Below are 25666 nucleotides of genomic sequence, written 5' to 3' on the forward strand. Positions count from 1 at the left end.
AAATATAATGCCTGCATATCCAGATTCTCCTGAAGACAGGAGATAAAACATCTAGCTCCTTTGCAAAGGCTGACTTTGCCTTTCCTGAGGTGTAATAAATTCCCTTCTGTAGCACCAAATATGTTCTAATGCTCGAAAACAAATTATAGCAGACATCCAGAGTACCAGAGCTGCCAACAGTGGACATTTGCTGATTACTATTCTGCTTCTGCAAGTGTTAGATCTGCAGATCCAAGTCAATAAAAGAAAAGCAATTCAAACACAGTCCCCACTGTGTAATGAGAAAGGCTTGTTTTATATCAGATAAATCAGATGGACAACGAGGGAGGTGGATGCAGATGTGCCATTTGTTCCCATTTGGTGGGCTCAAATACAAATAAGACCGAAGACTGGAGCCAGGGAGAGCAATATGTCATTCCTCTTATTTAATAAAAGCCTCCAGTTCCTTATGGCAGGCAGAAAAATGGCAGTGAAATCGACTGAGGAATAGACAGAAAGACAGGGTCACTGCAACGCCTCTCTTTAAACCAAAAACTGTTGTCGGTGCAACAGCCCTAATTAAAAACACTGATTTGCATTTTGGTGAGATATGTATTTACTTATCGTGGGACATGACACCAGCACGACACCAAGTTTTCTGCTTTACTGCCAATGATGAAAGGCAGATCCAAATGAATCTGAATCCAACAAGACAGGGAATAGAACTGTGTAAACAGCCTAATGGATTGTAGCCTTGATGATTCCCTTTAGGTTAGCCAAGGCTCCAGAATGCAACCATTTAGTCGTATTTTGCGACAATTTTTGGAGACAGTGCTACTAAATCTTATAACTATGAGCACCAGTGTGACTCTCCATTTCTTTGGAGAGCTAACACAAAGCTCTAGTCATCATAGAAATGTGGGATGGGGAAAATTCTGTGCAGCATGTCATCTATGTGTGTACTCTCCCTGTTTGGTCCTTTGGTGACAATGAAACTAACTATTGATTCATTTTTTCAATAGAAAAAAAATCCTTCAGACTCTCTGGTGCCACTACAGTGCCAAATTCCTGATGAGGACGGTTCAGACCAGGAATCAGCAGGTGATCTTATGTTGAAAAAGATGATGCGCCGTTGGTTGGAGTTTTCTTAGATTCACGGAAAAAACAACCTGGAAAAGGATTCCACTTACTGTATCTGTGCTTCTTGCCTGATGGCAATTAACGGTGACACTGATGTGCAACATAAGAAATGTCAGTATCTTCAAGTTCAAGAAGCTAATTTTTCAGCCTTAACACGGACAGATAAAATGCTGTCCTTTCCGAGCTGAGTGTGAGTGACTGCGCTGACTGGAGCGCTGGGGACTGGATGCCAAGGTTCTTTATGAGGGAGAGCATGCTCTCACACTGGCCATAATGACACACCATCAGAGGACTGAGGCATTTATTGGAATCTGGGGGAAGAACAGTCTATGCTTTTAATTGCAATCATTTGTCACTTTGAAGTGTTTCAATAATAGTCTGTCTCTAAGAAAACCTTGCTCTGCATTGGAAGGAAAGGTTCTCTGCCCTTTCTACTTCAATCATTTTAAAGATTATAAGGTGGAACAAGGGAGGACATTTTACTGCACTTCAGCCTCAAAAATTTCAGAGCTTTCATGGCAAACAAAAAAAAAAAAGATACTCAAGTTATTATGACTCACTTCCAGATGAGTCATCCATATTCCAGTTGCTGACAGGAGACTCACACTAATGTCATCAGTAACTCAGACAGAAAACTACATTAGTAGATTTATTGATTTTATTATGACAAGATGTTCACTGTTTGTATTTCATATAAAGAGTCTGAGATCATAACAAGCATTCTGATTTAAATCTAACTTCCTCTGCATCCTGAAGCAAAGAGGAAAGACAAAGGAGGAGCACAACTGGCTCAGCGGGCTGCTCACCTCTTTAATTACTTGATTAATTACTCATATAACAATGAGGCTTTTACTTGCTATTGTAATGAAAAGGTCACTGTGAGCCACTTTTGTGACAATGATTTATGGCAACACCATCCAACTGAAGTGATAATGTTTTTTTTGTTTGTTTTTTTTCCTGAATTTTTTCTGTGTATCTTTTTGTGCATCAGTAACTTGTTATATTATCATCTTTTATTATTTCGAAAAGTCAAATTATTATTTCATGTGCTGGGACTCTTAAATTCTGTCAGTCTTCCTGGCTTCACAGCTGAGGATGCATGATATTTTATCAGAATCAGTGCAAATCTAAACTTATCCCAGCACAGCAAATGGTTCCAGTATACTATCGAAGTCACTGGTAACGAGATTAGTTCACCATAGGTTTAAGTCAGCACTTTCTATCCCAGTGTCCCATTTCTCTTGAAATTAGTGCACCCATCTGAAGTTTGCAGGCTATTTCCACCACTTTCCTTCCATCAGAAATGTTATCTTCAATCAGCTTAAGGAATGAATACACCCAAAGTTTGGGTAGAGTTGGAAACAAAGGCATCAAAAAACAAACTACACTATGCAGACTTCACAAAAGCAACATTCAAACACATTTTTTCAGCCTTGGAAATTAGAGGGGACTATAAAGCCTGGTACATTCAATCCATCCAGGAAGAAAAGCACAGAATTTGCAATTAGCTATACTGTTGGCAAGGAGTACTGCATTATGCATGAGAAACTATGTCCTTGGCTTAATTATGGAAAATATTGTTACTGCATTCATGTGGCCACATGATTATTCATTTTGTTGGCTAATTAAAGTCATGAACATGCTGAATGAGCATACTTGGTGTATAGCCTTGGTTGAACATAAATACCACATGCAGCTTCAAAGCTCCAGAGAGAGTTGAAGGTTTATTAAAGACTTGATTTTTTTTTTTTGTCTTTTTATAACAACACTTAAGCTTTAACTATGTATTATCTTATTTCAATATGACTAACAATTTGCACACTGCTGTGTGAGATTTGATTTAATGACTATCACAGAACTCAACAAGTAATTAATAACATCTGAGAGTATCTCAAGCTGGTGCTTTAGAGACACTGTACATGCTGCTGCATCCCTGCACTGCTATAGCACAGAGGTCATAATTAAATATGTCTTTAGGAATACAACCTGCCTCCAGCTCCCTCTTCCACAGGGAGCCTTTAAGCACTATAATCATCCATATCAGATTCTTGGCTCAGAAGCATCAATCATCCTCCTCCTCTCAGAATTTATTATCTGTGATGTTTTCATCAAAATTGATTGCTTGAGTAATCCTTGTCCTTGCTTTTCTGACTCAAATAGACAGGACGAGTCCTCTTACTTTCAATGAGCTCCTCCACTGTGCACTTTTTTCCTTAAAAGACACCAGAGGGACCAATAACTTAGGATGCTCAGGCAAAGGTTAAGTCAATCATGTCACTGCTCTAAATAGGCTAGCTGGAAAATAGCCAAAGGGTAATTGGGCCAGTTGATTGTTGTCCTTTAAATGGTTTGGTAAGTGGATGAACGATTACAGCTTGCAGGGAGCTGCCTTGCAAAATATCTCACACTTCACTACCTGTAACTCAGTCAGTTTCCATACTTTAATCTTTTAAATCCTGCTGCTCGCTTTAGTCACAATGAGATTTATTTCCACGATGGATGCTGCCTATTGAATTAACTGGACAGGATCTTAAATGGCATCATGTGAAATAATGAAAAAGATGCTAAACACTTACTGACTCAACTTCAGTGATGGATGTGTGACTCAACAAAGAAAACAATCATAAAGATGCTGCACAGTTTATACCATGCCTATAAAACAGTGTGTGTGTGTATTTGGGAAATGTACACACTTCTGCACTTAACAAAATGAAGAACACACTTCAGTACTTTACGGTGTTTCAAATTGTTCTCTGTTGGCCGGCCTACTTTAAACAACATCAGAATTACCTGTATAGACAATGAAGACAAACAGTAAAGACTCACTAAAACACTCAGCTTTGTACTCCAATACATAACAGTGATTCTCATACTATAGGTCAGCTTTGTACCCGCTTGATGTGATTATCAATGACAGGCACGTCAGAACTGCTAGACCACAACCAAATGCCACACAACAGCAGAAAGGTCATTTATAATGTTGTGTCAAAAATATTCAACAGGCTTGTTTTGCTGTTCCAGGCTTGGTCAAAAGTGTCATTTTACAAACGCAAAGTTTTGCCACCTGTTTCAGCATTTTTTCCCACGTTCCTCGGGTGACCCTTTAAGTGCCAGGTGACACTGAACCTCATACGTTTCCTACATCCGACACTTCTGAACAACAGGGTGAAACTTGACCAAGGTTGACCGTTAACACTAAAACTAAAATGTGACATGCGTTAACTAGAGTGTTTTGGCTTTAGCCTTGATTAAACAAGAGTAAAAGTAGAGGCTGTATAGAGGCTACGTGTGTGCTAAGTGCTAACATCAGCATGCACGTAATATTAACCATGTTCACCATTTTAGCTCAGCATGTTCATTTCCTAACATTAGCACGAAACAAAGGGGACAAGAAACCAAGGTACTGGCACTAGATGAAAAGTCAAGGGGACACCGACAGCCTTAGGATTTGTTCTCTGGGGACCATTAATATGGAAAGTGAATCAAATGGATCAAATTACCAACACTGCAGATCTGTTTCATACTTAAATCTACTCATCACAAATGTCAGTGAGATGTTGGAATCCCATAAAGAACAATATAGATAAAATCCTCTATCACTGCACATATAATTGGATATGACAATATCAATATATCTGGTAAATTAGAACAAATGTAAGTGAAACAACACAGTGCATTAATTGCTTTCAAAGTAAATGTGATCATTTCTGCTGATCTAGACTTTAGGTTATAATGTCTAACTCTATTATATATAAGGTTTGGTTTAACTGTAGTTGTCTCTGCATCTATTTATTTTGTGGTTCAACTCAAGCCTTCATGCACTGGCTAACCACAGCTGTGACCTGTACATAGATACCACAACATCTTCCAGTAAGTGAAAACAGACAATCGGCAGGTCAGCGCTGACGCTAACTCTCTCCGCTGCCAGCTCATAAATCCCAATCAAGGACACAGAGAACACGAGAACATTGTTAGATGAATATCAGCACTAAGACACTCTCTGTGATCCCGCCCTATAATAGAAAATGGCGTTCCATCCTGGTTGGGGTAATGGCGAACTTGTGAATGCATGTGTGTGTGTGACTGAGGGGGTATTGGGTTGGTGCTGTGTACTGCTGAACAAGAGAATTATTTATCATTGTGACAGATGATTAGTCTGTACCCTATGAGGCTTTGCTCAGCACTTTGCACTAATGACTGCGCCGTACGAGTAGAAGTAGGAATGTACATATACATGGAAAGGATCAGTTTTTGTATGAGAAAAAAAAGTTAAATTTGTCCTTTGTTGTGTTGCAGTAAAAGTCCAAATTTACTACTATTTACTACTATAAAATTTCTAACAGGGGGGGTCATTTCCTGGCCAGGTTGAGGCCACACTTAGTCAGCTGTAGTGAACTGTAATACTAGCCTGGGCACGGTTTGCAGGAATGCATGCAGACATCAGTTCAACTACATTTATGATTAAATTGAAAGTGGCTACTCTTACTCTGCTTGCCAGGCCTCGCTCATATTCACAGTACAATGCTCTGGTGATTGTGCACGGACTGATGCTATGATCTATTTCACCAACATGGAAGCGTGCCAGTGGCAGCGACAGGCAGCTAACAAACTATTTTTCCGGGCTTGAAGTCCTTACAATCTTTGCAGTAGAAGTGATCAGAGTGTACAGTTCCTGTCCCAGTGGAGCTGCTCAGGTGGCCGGCAGTAGAGGGATGAGATCGTAGTGGGCAGCTCCCAGCTGTGAACATGTCTGACTGTATGAATGTTAAGCAGAGCGTGCACGTTCAGTGAAACACTTTCCCTGGAGGTTTTGTGGAGGTAAAAAGGTAAAAAACAAACATTTTTAGTTATTGCAGTAGGTGACAGCTGCAAAAAGAGATTTGTGTAACAAAAAGGTAAACAAAGATAATTCTATATGACTGTTGGGTTTATATAAAAATGAAGCAGTGGTTCAGTGGCGTTTGACTATCATTTTAAAGGAAGCAGGTCATGGATTCTACAGTATTTTAAGCTGTGGTCCTTTCCCTTTATTTTATGGAGCTGAAACATTTAGTTTAGCTGATTAACTTTTTAGTCAATTGACTGAGAAAAAATCTATTTGATTAATCTAATAAAATTTTTCTAAGCTTTTATTACTGTAAAATGAATAATTTTGTTTGTAGTTGTTGGTTGGGAAAACGAGCAACTTTAAAATGTGAATATTAAAAAAATGAATGGATTAATTAGAAAAATAACCAACAGATGAATAGTCAGATGCAGCTCCAGTTAAGTCAAAGTTGAAACAAATTTTTTGATCATTTCAGTTATTAGTCAAGGAAAACTGCCAAAGATTTGCTGCTTCCAGCTTCTGAAATGTGACTATTTGGTGCTTTTCTTTCTCTTGTATGACTGTAAAATAAAAATCTTTGAGTTGAGTTTTGGACTACTTTATAACAATTTATCCTACTTTATGTCATTTTGTAGACAAAATGCGTTAGTGATTAATCAAAAAAAATTATCAATAGATTAATCAATAATGAAAATATGGCCGTGACTGTTAGCTGCACCCCTAGTTTGAATAATCTATCTGCTTTTGTATGGCTTTATCTTCAGAGTTTATTTTTCTCCTGGCCCCAAAGTCACGCAGCTCACATGATTATAAGATTCAGCTCCACATGCCAGTGTTAATATGTTTCAACACATCTGTGATTTCTCCTTTTCAAGACAATTTCCATCATTGTAAAAAATGATTTTCAACCCCTCTCATCTCTATTGCTTGCCATGCCCCTCTTCTTCTCCTGAACATGACTTCAAACACATGCACCACATCAATAGCCGTATTGACTGCTTGTGAGGTACCAGACAGCAGATATTCTGAGTACATTCTGAGACACCCGTGTGGAATACAGATAACACTAATGGGCAAACACGCTGGCTTTGACATCTATATCATCTCATCATAGAAAATAATCAATATCATGCCGGCTGCTTTTGGAAACGCGGTGCGAGGAGAAGGCACGTTTCAACTTGCTGCTGTTTAGTGAAGCATGTAAACTATTAGGCTGAGCTTGAGGTTCACTGTTCTGTTTCCCCCAAATGAAAACACTGCTCCCATGTACCTTTGAAATTACACAGCCACAGCCAATACACAGGAACTAACACCTCCACGCTCCATCTAAACATTTCTCTCAGGTCAGGTCACTTTTTTCCAGCTACTTGGTTTCACACATGGTCACTTCCTTCTGTCTATTGTCTCTGTGAATATACATACAGCTTTAGAGACTTTTGACCGATTATCCTAATTAGAAGATAAGGCGTGTTTTCAAACAGTGGTCTGACGAATGGGCTGCATTTGAGCTCAGACTGCTTACAGTGCTTCTCAGTGTTATTTAATGAGACGACTGCAGTAGATCCACACTAAACCGTTTATTTCTGCCTGACACATTCAGTGCCCTTACTTAGTAGAGTATGATCGGTTTCCCTTGAGTGCACAGTGAGATGCATATACATGAAGAAGTTGTAGTTTGATTGTGTTTAAGACACTGTACACACTATGTGCACAAAAACAAGACAAAAATGACTGAAAATGACAGAAGTAGTCTTTAATCACCCAGTTCCTAACTTTGGAAATTCAATCAGAACTTGGTCCTCAAGCTTCTCCATCTTTCTGAACTGACACATTTTTTCTATTGAAGCTCCTCCTGCCTCCAGTCACACCCCAATCTTTCCTGCTTTGGTAAGGTGACCTTAATTAACTTGTCAAATTTTCAAATTGCTGTTTCAAAGGAGTTCTAGCAACCAAAGAGTAACTGAGTCAAGGGAACAGAAGCTGTAAATTGAAGGGAAATGACTGATTGAAAATGCATTATCAAGTTTCACAACACATTGGTGATCTGTTAGCAAGCAATTTTCATTTCAGATGGGATTTCTATATTTTTGTGTCCTCCTCCTCCTCATTTCTATTATTCTCTCGCTCAATTTTCCCATTTCTCCATCAGTGTCTTACCCTCTGAGAAGCTGATGAGCCCCAGCAGGTGAAGCAGCTTGATGGAAGCAAACACCAGCACCACGATACCCACCGTCTGCAGCCCCTCTGTCTCCCAGATTGCATTCAGCATTGCTCCACCCTCAGCCCACTCCGTACCACCATACCCCGACCCGAACCCGGAGCCCGAGCCGGCCTCCTCGCCCTCAGGACCAGCGCCAGGACCAGGACCAGCACTGCCACCCGGCCCCGCACTCCAGTTCCCCTGCACCCACTCCAGCGCTACGCCGGCCCACACGCACGGGCCGGGCGCCTCCCGGCACCCGCCTACTGCCTGCTCGCTCCCTAAATCCAGTCTGGGTAAGGGTTAAAATGGGACGAGGTTAAGAGTCAGAAAAGCGAGAGCTGGTCTTGGGTTCGTGAGGAGCCTGATGTCATTAAGGGTCTCTCTGATCTCGAGGGGTCACTGAGAATTTAGAAAAGCAGTCCAGGCATGCTGATCTCAGCGCTTCCTTCTTTTCCTTTCCTCTCCTCGCAAATGAGGAAACATGTGAAAGCAGTGGCAAAGCAGGGAGAGCAAACTCTGCTCTCGTCTGATAGTTTGTGGCTCTTTCAGCCACTCTGACTGCCTCACTGCAAAGTAAAGGGAGGGAAGATGAGAGGGAGTGGATATGAGTGAGGGAGTGGGGAGGGTATATGTGTGGTCGGGGGGGGTGGGGGGTGTAGAGACAGAGGCAGAGGGGAGGTGTGGTGTGGTGCAAGAGCCCAGCCTCTCATGAGCTCTACATGTTAACAATGACTGCAAACATGGAAACACATATTCTGAAATGTAAATACAGTCCTGACAGACGAGAAGAACAGAACGAGTCACTGAATGTTAATAACATGTCATTTTTGAGTCACTGTGTGTGTATGTCACTGCTGTACCGTCATATAGTCATGAAAATGACACTATTTTCAGATGACAGGAAAAACTGAGGTTGCAGATGAGGAAACAAAAACAAGGAAAGTATAATTCCACCCAGAAAAGGATGGTTCACCAAAACAATATCTTTCTTCTAAGATGTTCACTGTAATCTACTTTAATCACAGACAAAATAAATCTGTCATGCTTCAAACTACTGTTGAAAAGAGGCTTTTGGAAACCTTCCAGATATGGTAATTTATAAAAAAAAAAAAAAAAGGTTAGAGCTATGAGAAAGAGCCCCACTGCTTTTATACACTGAAATCAGAATAGGAAGAATTAATAATAGAAAAAATACCCCACAAATGTCTGCCCATGTGACTGCTAATTCTGCCTTCTCCAAGCTTTTAAGGCTTATTATAGGAAGGTTTGATAGGTGAGAGGAAAAGAGGAGTGGGCGGAGTCAATATGTCTCAGTGGTCTTCATACACACCAACCTAAGAGCATAAAAGGTGAGGAGAAAAAGAGTATTGATCACACTGCTTTATTAAATGTAACCACTACTCATAGTCAGTTAAAGCTTTTGAGATGTAGTGGAGTGATGAAGAGAACAAACAGTGTGTGTCTGTGTGTGTGAGTGGGGTTGTTTCCTGTAGTCACTTTTTGTAGCAAATGAGTGAAGACACCACCATCTACTGGCCCTGTGCAGACTGTCATAATCATTATCATCCACCATGAGATTAACTGCTTATTTACATATCCATAGGAAAAAGCATCTGAAATAACTGAATGTCATTTAGAGAAATTATCATGTGATCCATCCATTACTGCACTCACCATTACAGATGATCAACCTCACCAATTAAGAGCTAAAAACATACAAAAAAGCTCATGCATTTCTTCCATTCATTTGCAACTCTAAACAGATTTCTAGCATTAAAGTTGACTATGTGGAGCCAGAGAAATATGCTCTGTCTGAGTCTGAGTCTGAGACCTCTTTTCCCATTCACTTGAATGTTCATTGAGAGGCACTTACATGCATTCATTTACATTCAGTCCATCTGCAGCTGCTCTTTTCACAAAATGTAAAATGAGAGATGGAATTCTCTTTCAAAAAATCTCTGTGCATAATTCAGCATGATGCCATTTGAAAAAGAAAATAATATTCTGCAGACACATCCTACTTAATCTGACTAGCCCCTGGACACATGAGGAGTCATTGGTATGTTAGTCTCATCCAAAAGTCAGAAATACCCACTGACAATACGACTGTGTGTCGAACAGTGGAAAATATGATGTGGGACTTATCTGTGGATCATTTTGTATTGTGCACTATAACTAGAGAGACATTTTGTGTTTGTACAATGAATTCAAGTGTCTGTGGTGTTATTAAAAGAGAATTAAGTAAACCACTATAAATTGACCTTCCATTGTTACTGATACACATTAGCCAACGTTCATTTTGTCAAAAGATATCAGTCAAGACAACATCATTTGGGATTTAGTATGAATTCCCAAATGTTGCAGGGGATATTTTTCATTAACAATAGATCAAATGTGCACACAAAAGAGGCTGCGCATAGTGACAAACCCACAGAGAATTATCTATATCTATATAACTGTATGTATACCTAACTCTGCAGTGACCCTTAGCTCTACGGAGCATTTTAGCTTCATTGTTTTGGTTTCATGTCCTGCAACTTTATTATTTTGAGTCATTCTCAGTGCTCTCCTAAGTGTTGTTTCCAGATGCAGTAGACAGCTGTTTTTAGTGAAAGAGCTCTAAAAATCCTCTTCATGCTACCTGCCCAGCACCAAATGACAAAAGGATAAAGTTAGCGGCTGGCTTGTGAACATGATGGGGCATGAAGCAGGTAAAGAGCCAGATGTTTTCCTATAGAACTGCTGGTGAGTGAATCGAGACTTCTATTCATCAGGTGGCCTGAAACATAACTCCAAATGAATGCTAGTGCTCATCTGAAGTTGATTATTTGATGTTTATTTAAACATCTGTTGGATGTGTAAATAAGCAAGTGTTTGATAGCATGTTCACCATATCAATCAATATGTCAGCGTTTGTGTTCACAGCTAGTTTCTGCTGCCCCCAAAGTGGCCTAATAATCAGTTTTTGCTAGGTTAACTCCTTGTGATAGGTACTGGAGAGCAAATAATCACTAATGTTAAATGTGGTGAGGATCTCTTTAAATATGTGCTCTGTGTGGTACATTTCAAAAAGCAACAAAAGCGCTAAAATGCTAAATAGAATTGTCCAGTGTCATTGTAGCACAATAGTAAGGCGATCAAAGTCAATAACAAACTCCCATGTGGGAGAGTTGCTGGTTTGGATCAAAGCATTACCCAGCTGTCATGACAGTGTACTGTATTGAATATCAGCTGGCCCAACTGTTGGACGCTTCAGTGTGTCCTGGGCTACAGCATCCAGCTCACAGCAGCAGTGCCAGCATGTGGGCACTGGCACTACATCAATGAAGCCGCAGCCACATCACAAAGCCATTTAAGCCACATGTACGGCAGCCAGCAGAGGCTTCACTTTCCTGAACGCAGCCAGGTTTCCCAAAGCCATGGGGAGGCATTGCCTCAGGCCTTACTCTGCCACAGCTCGGCTCTCCAAACAGTCCCTCGTAGACTGATGGTTAATAAAAGATGTAGGAATCATAACCTTTCTCCAGCCTAGTGATACTATATCCAACCAATAAATTATTGAAGAAGTGAAGGTGGAGGTGAGAGGATGAGACATGTGAGGAAAAAAAAAAAGACTGAGGGAGGGGTTTTTGTGCCACGGAGCATCCATCCAACTATTAGAGGAGCCATGATTCTGTCAACACTGCTGACAGGTAAATATTACACCAGACATCTTGCTCCATTAATGTCACACAAATTCTGGACAATCACCACTCTAATACTGTTACAGCATGGCAGATCTGACAGATGGAAACCTAAAAATTAGCGTAAAAAAAAAAAAAAAAAGCATTTATGGACATGACGGGGCTGTTTCGCTTTGGAAGATTAAAATTAAAACGATTTTGTATTCAAATCAGAAATATAAAACAGAAGCTGTAGAGAGCTGACGTTGCTGTGGTGTGAAACAAAGATTTGAAGGAAAAGGGGCCCTTAAGTGATGCTGTGTGAAGGGATATTTACAACACTGATGACTCAGTGATGTGTGCCACTGGGAGCACTACAGCGTTATTGCTTGTTGAATATTTGATTAAAGGTGCTAAAAAGCTATAAAACTACTGTCTTCAGTCTCACCTAAATCACATTAACAAGGGATTTTCTCTTCAGGAGAACCACTGCACCTGCCTGTTTCCAAAGCTAACTGTAATGTACCTGAATGTATCTGTGCAAAGAAGACCTTCAATCTGCTGCACATAGGACACTAAAACTGCTTTTAATGAGATAAGGTTGGGGTTGGAGAAATTGCGAGAAAATTCTCATATTGAAGACTTCAATACAATCAAAATATATAACGTGAGAGTGGATTGTGCTTTTCTTTGACTTAAATATGAGGCCTTTATATTATTATCAGGATAATGGTCAAATCCTCAATATTGTATATGTAAGATTCAGTTCTACTGTAAAGAGAAAAGCAAGTATGAAATTCATACCAGACCTAAATACACATTTTTGTATTTGGTTGTTATGCTTTCAATTGTTTGTGGTTTGTCTATTTAGTAGTAGTAATAGTAGTAGTAGCTTTATTGTCATTATAGTGGAGTCAAACAACAATATAACAAAATTCAGGTAGCACTCCCTGAGGTACAAAAACAGGACAAATTAAAATAAAAAGAAGACAATAAAAACAATTTCAAATTTTCAATTTTTTAGGGAGCACCAAGCCGCTGCATTAATGCGTGCCGCCATCTATTGGGTTGACAGCTGATAAAAGTGTGTGCCCACTGTAACATTGGAGCAAAAATCTGAAAAATGACGGCACGGACAAAATTACTGCTGTTAGCTATCAGTCAGTCAACCATACTTCTCTAAATATGTTTACATAAACTGACATTCATGCCTTTTAAAAACATTTCCGAAGTGTTTATCATGTTTTCACTGCAGGGTTTCACAAAGATGTCGTCTATCCTCTGCAAACTCTGTTGAACACCATCGCTTACTGATCCAAGTCTGAAATGTCAGGCTGCACTGAGGTGTGCCATGTCATCATCTCTGTAGTCCAAATCTTATCTGTGTAACGAACAGGATAAGTCTGAGTGACAAGCCTCTGTAGACCGGCAGACACTGATCATGGGACAGATTACGTATTTTTCTCACTCATCACTGCCACCTGTCTCGCCACTTTCCATCCTCAGTACTCGCAAGGGAAGGATCTTATCGCTTCCTGTCTGAGGGGAGTGGACACAGAGGACATGATCAACAGCAGAGGTCAATGATTCAGTCGCACTATGTTAAATATAATGCGTATAGAGAAGGAAAAACAAGCTGAATATCCATATATTATATCCAAACAAGCCTCAAATGTTGCCTCTCTTCACTGTAGTTAATGGTGAGGAGGCTTTAATCTGTCTAAACCCTTTAGACTATAAAGTAAACAGCGTAGAGCAGTAAATTGTGATAAAACAAAATTGAATACCACAGGTGCAGGAGGAATTCAAATGAGCCTTTTTCTGTAAATGCAACATAGCAACAATGTGTGCTCACCAAACAACCCGCAAGAGCAGAATTTTCATTAGGTATTGGACAAGTGTTATCTCTCATGAGTCTCTGTGAAAGTACAAGACCAGGAGAAGGGGAAAAGCTGGCTCTCATGTAACCATCATCAATCAAAGCCAGGGCGAAGATGAGATCGTCCCGCTGTTTACAGATCAGCTTAGGGTACAAGTGGGTGATATAATTAGGCGACACCTGCAGCGATTTGCTCAGGCATGCAAAGCAGCATTAGTGTTTGGGTTGTGTTTTCCAAGGCACATTAAAATGAGGCTGTCATATTTACTGAAGCGGCGCCTCTGAAGGGGAAGGCAATTATGAGCTGTGAACCGGGGCAACCCTCAGTGATGCAGCATGTGCAATCAACCGTGGGGTGCCATGGGGTGATTCTGATACTGAGGACTTACTTCGTGAACTCTGCATAATGCGGGCTCACTCTGCCAGGTGCATGTATATGCATGCATTTACAGGAATTTGCAATGTTTAGCCCTTCAACCTCTATAAACACACACACACACATAACAGAAATGGAAAGACAAAGCATCGACAAGTATGTTTCAACTTAGTATGGGAACTGATGATTCCCTGTCTTTCAGTCCATTGAATGTTAGATTTAAGAAATGTCTATTTGCAGACCTTGTGGTGCTGTCTCATCATTCAAGGTTGAATGGGTGGTAAACACAGGAGCGTGCCCTCTCTGTGCTGATCATTTTCACACCAGAATCAGCCCGAATCAGCCAGAACCAGTTTTCTCAAGTCGAGTTCACCCAGTTGTAAAGTTACGTGTGAAAGACCCAACTTTTAAAAGCGACAGGCCAAGCTAGGATGTACACAATGTACAAGCATGGCATTAAAGCTGAACCAGTTAATCAAGTCATCATTAGTTGTTGCACTGAAAATTAACCATTAAATTTTAAATATATTTTTCACCAAAAATTAAACATTATCAGGTTAGGTCTTCTCAGGCGTGAGGATTTGCTGCTTTTCTTTTTGTGAATATGTGAATATCTGACAGAAATCTGAAGATGTGACTTTTAGAAAATTATAAAGGGCATTTTTATTTGTAAAAATAACTGAAAGTTAATCAATGATGCAAAAACTGTTAGTTGGAGCCAAACAAGGCTCACCTCTCATTTTAGCAAATGCATGATGATGATGCTGAGAGGAGACTGTATTGAATCTGTGCCAAATTTGACTGGAAGAAGAACCAGTTAATTCAGTTTTGTGACCCAGGGCTATATGACTTTACACTGCACTGTGATCATAATAGGATGTACTGTAAGTGGTTAAACACATTCTTATTCTTATAAAATCTAGACAACAGCCTAGAGGTGATTGATTTAGCTGGTTTATATGTTGTTGTTCAAATCTTTGCTTAATATGCTTTTTCTCGTGCTGCATCTTGTGTAAATTATATTGAAGGTCCGATATGGCGTCTCTGAAAAAATGTTCCTCCCTTAGTAAAAGCCATTCATTTTCACAAGCCAGCCTCCTTTCTACAGCAGGAGCACGAGATTTTTATCAACATCCCAATTCACTCCAGATGATTAGTTGTAGTGTAAAAGGGAAAAGTCAATGTCATTGTCTGCAAATGGACAGTACCACAAAGCTCAGGGCAGTGTGCTGGAGCTGATAACATTGACCTGCTTCTCTATGTGTTTTAGCCATATTAGCTCTGGTGTGGCGACGTGACAACTCACTGTGAGCACCGTGTAGAGGTAAAAAGCAGGACATGTGGGTGGCCTTTGCACAGTTAGTCCGTCATCTGATTTATGGTGTGATACCCTTCAGCATCAAAGCGCCAGTCAAACTGAACTTCAAGTGCAAAGGTCAATGGAGAATATGCATTAGCAGGAAGAGTAAAGAAGAGAGAAGACAAGAGGGGCATAAAATGGCAGACAGAAAACAAGACGACTGGAGCCACTGTCCAGAGGATGAGCTACGGCCAACATAGTCCATCAGCAATGAGGGGCCACTGAGATGAAATCAATACCTGTGGTTATTTCTTAAAGGAATCGTAAATGAGGGTGTGAAATTGTTGAAGCAGTATGTGAGCGTGAAAGGGCTGGTTCACATGAGAACAATGGGAAAATGCTTATATGTTTTATTTATCAAAAGATTAATTTCAATTGTACAGTTAGAGATTGAGTTAAAGCACTGGCAGTGTCTCAGTGCAAATACCTTGTCCAGTTTCCAGTCTTATTGCAAACACACATCATGTTAACGCTCCAGTGACCCCCTGTAAAATCCATAGCACCGCTGAGCTACCTAACCAAAGAGACCTTGATTTGATGGATCCAACACCAGGTTGGGAGAAAAAGCATTTCAATCTATTTCATCTTGATGTGTGAGGTTTTTATTGTGTTGGTTTCAGAATCTAATTCTAATCCCTTCTAGGGGTTAAAAATGCATAAATGTAAGTTTCTGTGGAAGTTTCTGCTTACAATCAAAGTACCTCAACAAAGTCTAACAAACATGTTCGATGCATTTTCTCCTTTTTTTGTTCAAGTTTTTATATCCATGTTTTCTGGTTAATGATCTTCTACTTCAGTGACTTTGCAAGTGCATTGCTGCATTTCTGATGGATTTCTGCACTAGACACAGTGACTAAAGGCAGAAATCTTGGTAAATCTCATATCCTTTTTTGTGAACACAACACTGCATATTTTCTCCCATCTTTTAGTAGAGAGATGCAACCCACTGAAAACAGGCAACAATCTAATCTTTATCTTTAATGATGAAAATCTAAACTCAAATCTAGAATTGACAGTACTGAATGCTATTGGGCAAACATCATCTTCTGCTTTATTGTATCCTGATTCACAATTTAGAAAGAATGAAAACAATTTACTTTCATCCTTCAAGCCAGGATAAACAGAAAACTCATAAAGTCCATAATGAAAAAAATTAGCATTTAGTGAACTCAACCGCTTAATATTCCAAGCAAGGAGCATTCCTGAGGCAACCTTTGGTGTAGGTCTTAATAATCTCCTGCTACTAAATATTCTGGTATTAAGCACCGCCTCATTCCTAGTTAATTGTGTGGAGACATCCCTTGCCATAACAGTATTAAATCAGAGAAAATCATTTCTTGGAATTGTATGGTTCACAGCTCGATGAAGCGATATATGATATCACTTAGCACCAGAGCAGGCACTAGAATAAAGTACGAGAATAAAGTGTTAATGAGAAACACAGAGAATTAAAAGGTAAATCAAACACCATGACTTAATGCCAGACAAGTAAGTTCAATAAAATGTATTAAGTCCTAAGGCAGAGAAAGCTGAAGTTACTGTCACCCAATTTTTTGGATATTCATATGAATGAACACCATATAAATAAATGTAGTTTCAAATTCAGTCACTGTCTTTTAGCGATATGTTGGTTCACAATGACATTGACAGGATGGGTATGACAATTCACCCGTTGATTTCTAACTTCTCATGAACATATGGATCTACAGTGTAATTGCAGTAGACCCCTGTTCAATAACAGAGGGAACAGTTATGCCAAACCTTGCAACAATAAATAGCACCATATTTTTTGTGTGGCACACAATCAGGCAGAGCGCTATATCGGGAGGTGGCAAAATTATGTGTGAGAATTTTGCACAAATACAGAAACTGAGAGAACAATAACAACAACAACAACAACAAAAATTCAGTTAATCTACATTTTCCATGAACTCATTCTTAATGGTACACATCTGTGGACAAAACACACAATAAATGACTAAGTTCTTGCAAATCATTTATGCTCATGGCAACAGAAACGGGACTGCAGAGCATCTTCAGGCCAGCAGAAACAGTTTGAGGTTAAGGTTGTTGAAGCACAAGGTTAAAACCTGCTTGCTTTTGGTTTGAAGGGCTCCCTTCAAAGATGCACAACATTGTGCTTTGTTTTTTCATAGTTGATATAAAGGCTGTTAGCTTATTCATTAGTTTATGTATTCAGTGGCCTTAAAATTACCTTCACTAAATGCAAAGCAAGGCAGTTTAAACAGCACTGATTGGACAGGTTCCCTGATCAACAATGTGGCTTTACTTAATATAGCTCAACAATTCAACTCCAATTCAAGTAATTCTCAATCAAGCTAGAAAACAATCTGCACTTTTACAAGTGTGCCTGCAAAGAGAGCCTAAACTAATTCCAGCTCTATAGACATGGATGCTGAAAATCACTCCCTAGTTGATCCCTTATAATCGCTGTGATTGATGAGAGAGTGAAGCTAATGCCTGTGGAAACACTGCTAACAATGTTCAATTCAGTATAAACAACAATATGGCTACAATACACGTTTGAGACCACGTAGGCCATTATCAAAAAACATAAGAGTTTTTAATACTCTTCCACTGAATAATATCCAACTAATTTGTTTAGAATGGAAAAAGAAGGCAATAAGGAGCACATTAGCAATGCTAACATGAATGGGAATTATGGTACAAATATTAAAAAAGAGACAGATGGGTTTGATTTCTAATTTAAGGGATGAATGAAAATACTGTCCATAAAAGAGCGGTGCTGAGAATAACATTTATCAAGTTTATTTAACCTGCTCCATTCAAATACTGACTTTCCTGTTATCTTCCCAGTTCCACATTTTTAGCCACTAAGTACTGCTTTAGTGTAATTGTCATACCTTTCTTGTAATATTGGACTGTCAACAAAATAGCTCAAACCGTTAGTACTGTGGAAGGCTACGTCATCTTTAACCTGTGTCGTAATTCTTGTCAAGATCACCTGGACGGACCAGGCTCAGCTTCCACATATCTATAAAAATCAAGTAACGAGGAGGGCACGTCTCATTTTTAATTGTGCTGACCACTGTGAATGCTCAGACCATGCATTTTTTACACTTGGTCCTTGACATTTATTGCAGTGGTCCGCTGTTGTCTGTTTGTATATTGAGCTGTACAGTAGATTTCCCCCGTGCATGTTGCCTAATTTTATCTGGTTTTAAATATAAACTGCTCAGCAATACAAAGTTAATGCTTTCCTCCAGAACCACTGCCCAGTAAATTACCAAACTGGAATCATTATTTCGTAGATTTATAGGATTGTTAAAAGTCTCCTGCATGATCTAGTATGAGTAATTGTTAGGGCGCGGCTAAAAGTCTTTGCAGGATTTTATACATTAACAGTGATTTATCTACATAGAACTGCTATTCATTAAACTGCTCCAAGTAGTTGTCAGAAAGTGATAAAAAAAACAAAAAAAAACAAATCACCTCTACACTGCAACACCAGCTGACCAGCTGGTGTGGCTGGTTGAGGCTGACAGTAAGCTTTGGTGCCCTCTGCTGGCACATCTGCTCTCCCTCACATGTCCCTCAGTGAAACAAGGTTTGAAAGGTTTGTAAAATTTTAGGTTCATGCTGATGTTGTTTGTGCTGACAATGAAACATATGAATTTGTTCATTATTTTTGGCAGATTCTCTGGCACACAAAACTATTGTAATATGTTGTTTTGTTATCCATAAAAGTAACTGAACTTAAAGTGTCAAAAACAACATTCATAAAAGATACTTCATGGCAGCTGTCATTTCAAAAATTAAGCTTTTTAACGATTTCTTTCAACTACTACTGTATGTGCCTTACTCCGACAAATCATGCCATAAAGCATCTATGTGCATTCAAGCATGCTCCCAGCAAATATCATGATGACACAAACAAAATTTGACCCCATTGTACATTCACATTGGAAAATACTAGATTCCTTTATGCATCCACACCATGTGCTCCCTGTGATAAACAGGAATGTGGAAATTGAGACCGTTGTTGAAGCCATGCACAGCTCAGGCCTTTGTTCAAAGCATCACATATGTTTCAACTGGATCCATTTATATGTTGAACCGGAGCTTTACATCACACCAACATACCACACACTGCTTGAGAAAAGCACATACTGAGCGAGTCAAGGAGACAGAAAGTATGGCCTGATCCCCAAACACACAGTCGTCGCTTCAGCGGGGATTTACTGTATGCAGAACCTGCAACAATGGGAGCATATAATATGGTACAGTCATGTCTTTGGATTTACTGTAGCTCTACAAACACAATAACATACAGTAAGGTGCCCATGTGGCTGGACTTAGTGGAGTGCCTTTGCACCGTGTTGGTGCACTGGAGCATTGGAGCACAGGGTAAATTGTCCGTTGGAATAATAAGAGACAAACATCAATAGCAAAAATATAATGTGACATCATTTTTATTGTGTGCAATGTGTGTGGTGTGCAATTTATTGGTTGAATAATGATGTCCCAAATGCTTTGCATCATGGTTGCTGTACTGCCCTTTAGACGGTATCTGAATATTTATAAATTTTAAAGTCACAGTTGAAATTAATTGAGGATAAAAGCAACAGTGTGCATGGTACTGTGGTTTTGACCATTTGTAACTGGAATCACTTGTGATGAACGCTACACCTTCAGAGGTGGAATGGTTGGCAAAAATCTGCCATATCAAAAACTGCTCTCATCAGCTGTCACGTCGACGCGCGCTGGTGGCACGCCACTGTCACTCACTGTCACACCACTACAGAGACTGAAAAGAGCCATTTTAGTCCGGCTGTGTTGCAAGTCTATTTTTAACCAAAAGCCCTCAAGTGGGAGAGTTCCACAGAGTAATGAGCAGCTCTACAAATTTCTGTTTCATTTTTTGGCTCGGAGTAGTTTTTGGAAAGATCTATTTTCATTAACCTACTATAAAAAGCCATTAAAAAGGATCCTCCATAGTCCTTATAAGAATCCCTGATCATACTTACTTTGAATATTTTTTCTTTCATATCAACAGTTAAAAACTCCAGTCACTTCAAATCTAAAAAGCAGCCATTGCACTTTTCACATTCTTACAGTTTGAGAGTGCTGTGCTCACAGTAAGTACTGTGGACTGTGAACAGAATATTATATGCTTTTAAAAAGGCTGCTACAAATATAGAACTGTATTTACTGTAGCCTAACATGCAAACAATATTAAACCTGCAAAATATCACTTCCTATAAGCAGCCATGTGGATGCCATCATCACTTTCCTTATAACTTCAAAAAGCACTTTTAAACTGATGACTATTATTAAGCCCTTTCCTCTTAAAAAAAAAAAAAAAAAAAAAGCATTCTAACAGTTCTGGTTAAAATTAATTGGTGATTCAAATAAGCACATGACATATTAATTTATAACAGTCTACATATTTAATCAAAATGGTGATTATAATGACTAGCATGGGGCTGATTTAAAAATTAGAGGCCAAAATTCAGAAGGCATCAATCATGGTGTTTTGAATGTAAGGGCAATTATGGATTTAATCAAGTTTTTTTTTTTTCCATGAGTCATTTGACTGAAATTTTTGGCACTGTAAATTACTTGCCATTTGTATCTAGTGAACTTTTTTTTGGAGCTGAAATCTTTTTGAAACATATGTTGAACTTACGTCATGTTTAATGTAGTGAAGTAGAAAAAATATGTTGGAATTTACATATTTCAACTTTGAAAAAGACATTGTTGTTAATACTTCAACTTTAGTGGAGTTCAGTCTCTTTCAACAGCACAGAACAGTTAAAGCCAGTTATGTAAAAAAGAAGACCATTGGCACCACGAACAAACTGCACACATCTCAGTTTGTCCTCACACAAACTGCAGGGACCAAAAGTGGCTTTTGTGGGACTTTCACAACCTCACGTGTGAATGTGATTGTTGCTGTTTGCATGTTCTAAGTGGGCGTTCATATCAAATATTGCTTGGGAAAACAAAATTACATCACTACAATGAAAACCAAAAAGGTGGCAGTTTGAAAGAAAAACATTCAAAACTTCTTCAATTGAGTAAATGTTAAAAATACAAGCAAGCAACAAGAATACTTCACAGGTTGGAATGAAGCTGAAGATTTTTGTTGTCACTTGTGAAAGCCCTGCCATAAGGCAAACAGCCTAACAGTCTGTACAGTAAGTAGAGCATATAAATAACAGGTGGTCTCCAGAGCCTGAGAGACCCAACTCCTGAATATTAGATTCACTGTGTGTCACTTCTGTGAGGAAGAATCGGTATGATACCTTGACAAATCTCCAGTGGGCACAGCTTCAACCTTTGTTCTCTGCTAAGCTACATGGAAAAAAAAACAGAGAACAAAGTGAAAACCAAAACATTTCATCATGAAGAAGACGCTACCAAGATTTCCTTCACAGAAACTGCATTTATTTGAACACAGATCACGACACTGCTTAAGAGTTACACACAGTAACTTTGCCAACTTTCTCATCACCAGATAAACTTTTTCTTCACTCTCCCATTACAACCAACTTATAAACAAAAGATAATTTCCAAAGGGGCAGCCTTATCTCATTTGGACTTCACCCTTTTCATTCCAAGAGAAACAACAAGAGAAAAGCAAGTGCCATCATGGCACTGTCCAGCTCTCAGTGGTTAAGATCCAGGTTCTCAAGGTTCCAGCTGCTGCACAATCACCTCACTCTCATTTGGATACACAAGTCAACCAACCACAGATGACACAAGCTCTCACATAACATCCAATCTGATGTCACTCAAACTGAAGAAACTAGCCATCAAAGTAGATGCTAAGCCTCAAGATGCAACTAAGACTAGTGGATGTATAACGAAAGCATGAAATGATTTTTGAGAAACAGTGTAAAGTTGAAAACAAATAATGAAAAGCAAAATGTCAGACTTCATCATTTTGCCATATGTGCAGTGCATGACTCATCATAATTGAGCCAATTAGCAGCAAAGTCAGGTGAATCATGCAGGGAAGCAACATATTAAATTAAGCCTGATTCAAGGACAGATGCAGAGGCTACTGACTTTGGTTTGATGAGTGTCAGACTGAAAGTTCACCTGACAACTGAGGAAACACACAACAAGAGGCAAAATGTTCACAATATAAGAGTATCTCCATAACTAGAAAAGCATCTGTGACATTTTGTCAAGCTTTTCCCTTTTAATGCTTATATATAACTTGATGTATCTTTTGCAAAAGGAGTTGGACATTTGCTGGAGGTGTGCACTATCATAGTCTAAGGAAAATACAAACATGAGAACAAAAGATGAAAGCCCTGAATCATACACACCTCAAGAAGCACTTTTTCTTAACACATCTTCAACACAAAAACTGATAGATGATAACATTTGCTACGGATGCTTCAGACAAACTCACAGTCCCAGCAGACTACATGCTTTTAAACTGGTGCAACAACAAGTGGTTGATGACTGCCAAGAGGAAAAAAAAGCATCCTTTCCAAACATGAATGGAGTTTTGCCTTCCCCTTACCGTCATAGCCGGCTTCTAACAAACCAAACTGCTCCAGCACCTTAACGAAGAGGACCACAACCACCAGCACAGCAATCATTTCCAGTCCCTCCAAGTTCATAGTCAACATGTCGGACGGGTCACAGGCTGCCCATGGCTCAAGACGCAGAGCTCAGCGTGCCGCACTGTCTGCAGGCCATTTAACTCCACTTAAGAGCTGTGCATGTCTGGCTCTGATGAGAGACCGCCACAAGTCAGAGAGGGAGGGAGGGGGAGTAGAAGTGTGGAAGAGAAAGGAAGGAGGGGGGGTGGAGTGTCAAGGATAAAGACGAGGGGGCGTGAGGAGAGAATGGAAAAAACAGGCGAGGAGGAAAAAGGGGGAGAGGAGGGATGAACCTGAACATGGTGACAAAGAGAAAGAGGAATGATGGACATCATGCTAAAAAAAGGGGAACGAGAGATAGTGTTGATGCACCAGTTGCCGTGGGATACCGAGTACAGTTTGGGTTTGGATGTGTGCAGAGGTCAAAAGCATTGAAGTGGTGATTTTTTTTTTTTTGCTCATACATGACAAGGATCAAGACAGAAAAGCTTTACTCATCAGCATAATTCTACATGTACTGACATTCATTTATATTAGCCTGCAAAAAAAAGATATTTATCAGTTTTTTTTTAGAAACGCTAGTGGGTACAATTCTGGTCTGTCACCACCACTTTGGTTCAGGCGGAAATATCTCAACAACTATTGGATGTCATGAAATTTTGTACAGACTTTCTTGGTTGCCCTAATAACATAGGTGATCCTTTGATTGTAAACTAGTGTTGTGCTAAATGTAATGTTTGATTTCCCATAAACGGCGCAAGTACAAAGTTTTATTTTGCCTGCAAAAACGTGCACGAACAATGCACAAACGAATCAGAATGGCTTTATTACAGTAACATCCTGATCATGTTGGGTGCCAACTTCAACATTACACAAACTGTTGGTTTGTGTAATGTAACACTGGTGCAACTTTGTCCTGTACACTTATCTTGTAAGTAAAAATTACATTTCAATTCTCAGAGACTGAAAGACTGTCTCATTAAGTTCACATTATCTATTTCTATGTATGTTCAACAAAAAAATAGTCTAAGTAATTTTCTGTGTTGAGGCATTTCATTCTTCGACATTCATTACTACAGCTATCTGGGCCTCCAGAGCCATTCAAGTTTCAAATGCTTGGTAAATTAACACACGACAGGGCGAACAACCCTGTCTATAATGATTCTAAGGTTCTTTTAAGCTATTAAAACTTATCCACTAACACGATTAACACTGTCCTGTACACATGTATTTTGTCTTTCCTTGTCTGGCAATAATACATTATATTAAGCATTACTCTTGATTAGACTATAGAGGCCACTCGCTCCTCTTATAAAGGAGCTGATCAAATACCTGTGTTAATTAGAGGTCACATCATGTATGCATGTATGTATCATGTTGCAGTAGTAAATTATAGATTGTTTTCATTTTGGCCATGATGGATTTCATGTTTTGTGAAATCGATGGCCATTTTATTTCACACATTATACCATATAATAATATAATATACACAATAATACATACAATTCACAATGTATATAAAATGTCTACAGATGTGAATCAAAACGCCTGATGAGCAGGACTAGCATCTTCTCTGTGGCTGTTTGACAAGCTGAACAGACAACCTGTGAAGAGATAATATCCCCAATATTATCTCCATGATCCCGAGAGAACAAAAAGAAGGTTGAGTATGGCTGGAAACACAGCTTATCACGACCACTGACTTTTCTCTGAATAATAGCAGAAAATTATAGCGAAATTGCTGCAGTCATTTCACTGACAGAAAGAACATCTTTGCGATTCCCATCAAAGCCAGTGATGTGAAAAGATTTCTAATATGTCCCAGCTTTTCAATATTTACTCTGTTAAAAAACTAACAAAGGGTATGATTGAGTTGAGACTCAACAAAGAAGCTGTGGGCGGACTGATCAGTGTAAAATGTCAGCTCGAGAAATAACCTGTGTTTGTGACCTCACCATCACCTGGACTTAAAATAAAGCACGAAACCGTAAGGGAGAGATGACAAGGGAGAGGTCAGAGAGAAAGACAACACGGCAGAGAAGAAAGGACTCAGAGGTTGCGAGTGGAAATGTGCCTGCGGTCAGCAGCAGGTGGCTGCTGGAGACAAAGGAAAAGAATTCATCTAGTGTCTCCTGATTCTCTCAGAAGGTAACAGTATTTTTATATTTAGCAATATTCATGATAAATATCATAAGGTGTATTAACATGAAAAAAATGATCAGACAATCTTGATTCCACCTTGAATCCAGAAAATTTATGTCCCATTCCTTCACTGCCTCACGTCCTATAGATACTGAAACTGGCATTTGAAAGCTTAAAATGGGCCGAATGAACTTATGACATCCAGCTGCCAAAAACGGATGAAAGGAGCTTGCAGCTTCTATCAGATTTTTAAAATGAGCCAAAAAAAGCAAAACATTTCTTTCAGGCAGAGCAATATCCACCACAGCCTAGCACAAAAACACTGGAAGACATTCCTTCCAAGACACTGTTTTGCATGCTTATCAAGGAAAAATGACAATGTAGTTTATAATTAAAAGCTGCCCCAGAGATAAGGGCCCTTGCAGACCCTCTCAGGAATGGAAGTGATCCCACATTCATCTTCACAGCCCGTCAGCTCACAGAGAATTGTTAG

General features: G+C 39.3%; 1 protein-coding gene across 6 annotated transcripts in view; it reads right to left on the bottom strand.

Annotated features, from left to right (window-relative positions):
• Positions 1-25666, bottom strand: part of kcnip4a (potassium voltage-gated channel interacting protein 4a) — a 125978-nt gene that overhangs the window by 19378 nt on the left and 80934 nt on the right. The window contains exon 1 of one of the 6 annotated variants that reach the window (XM_071477617.1): positions 8105-23239. The exons of the other annotated variants lie outside the window; for them this stretch is intronic. Within the exon in view, the coding sequence (XP_071333718.1) occupies positions 8105-8216 (112 nt within the window). The 5' untranslated portion in view covers positions 8217-23239. Of the gene's footprint in view, positions 1-8104; positions 23240-25666 lie in introns of those variants that run through there. 6 annotated transcript variants of the gene reach the window in all.

The sequence above is a fragment of the Trachinotus anak genome, unplaced genomic scaffold, assembly GCF_046630095.1.
Source record: "Trachinotus anak isolate AG129_WGS33_773 ecotype Australia unplaced genomic scaffold, CSIRO_AGI_Tana_v1 ptg000005l, whole genome shotgun sequence".
Classification (NCBI taxonomy): domain Eukaryota; kingdom Metazoa; phylum Chordata; class Actinopteri; order Carangiformes; family Carangidae; genus Trachinotus; species Trachinotus anak.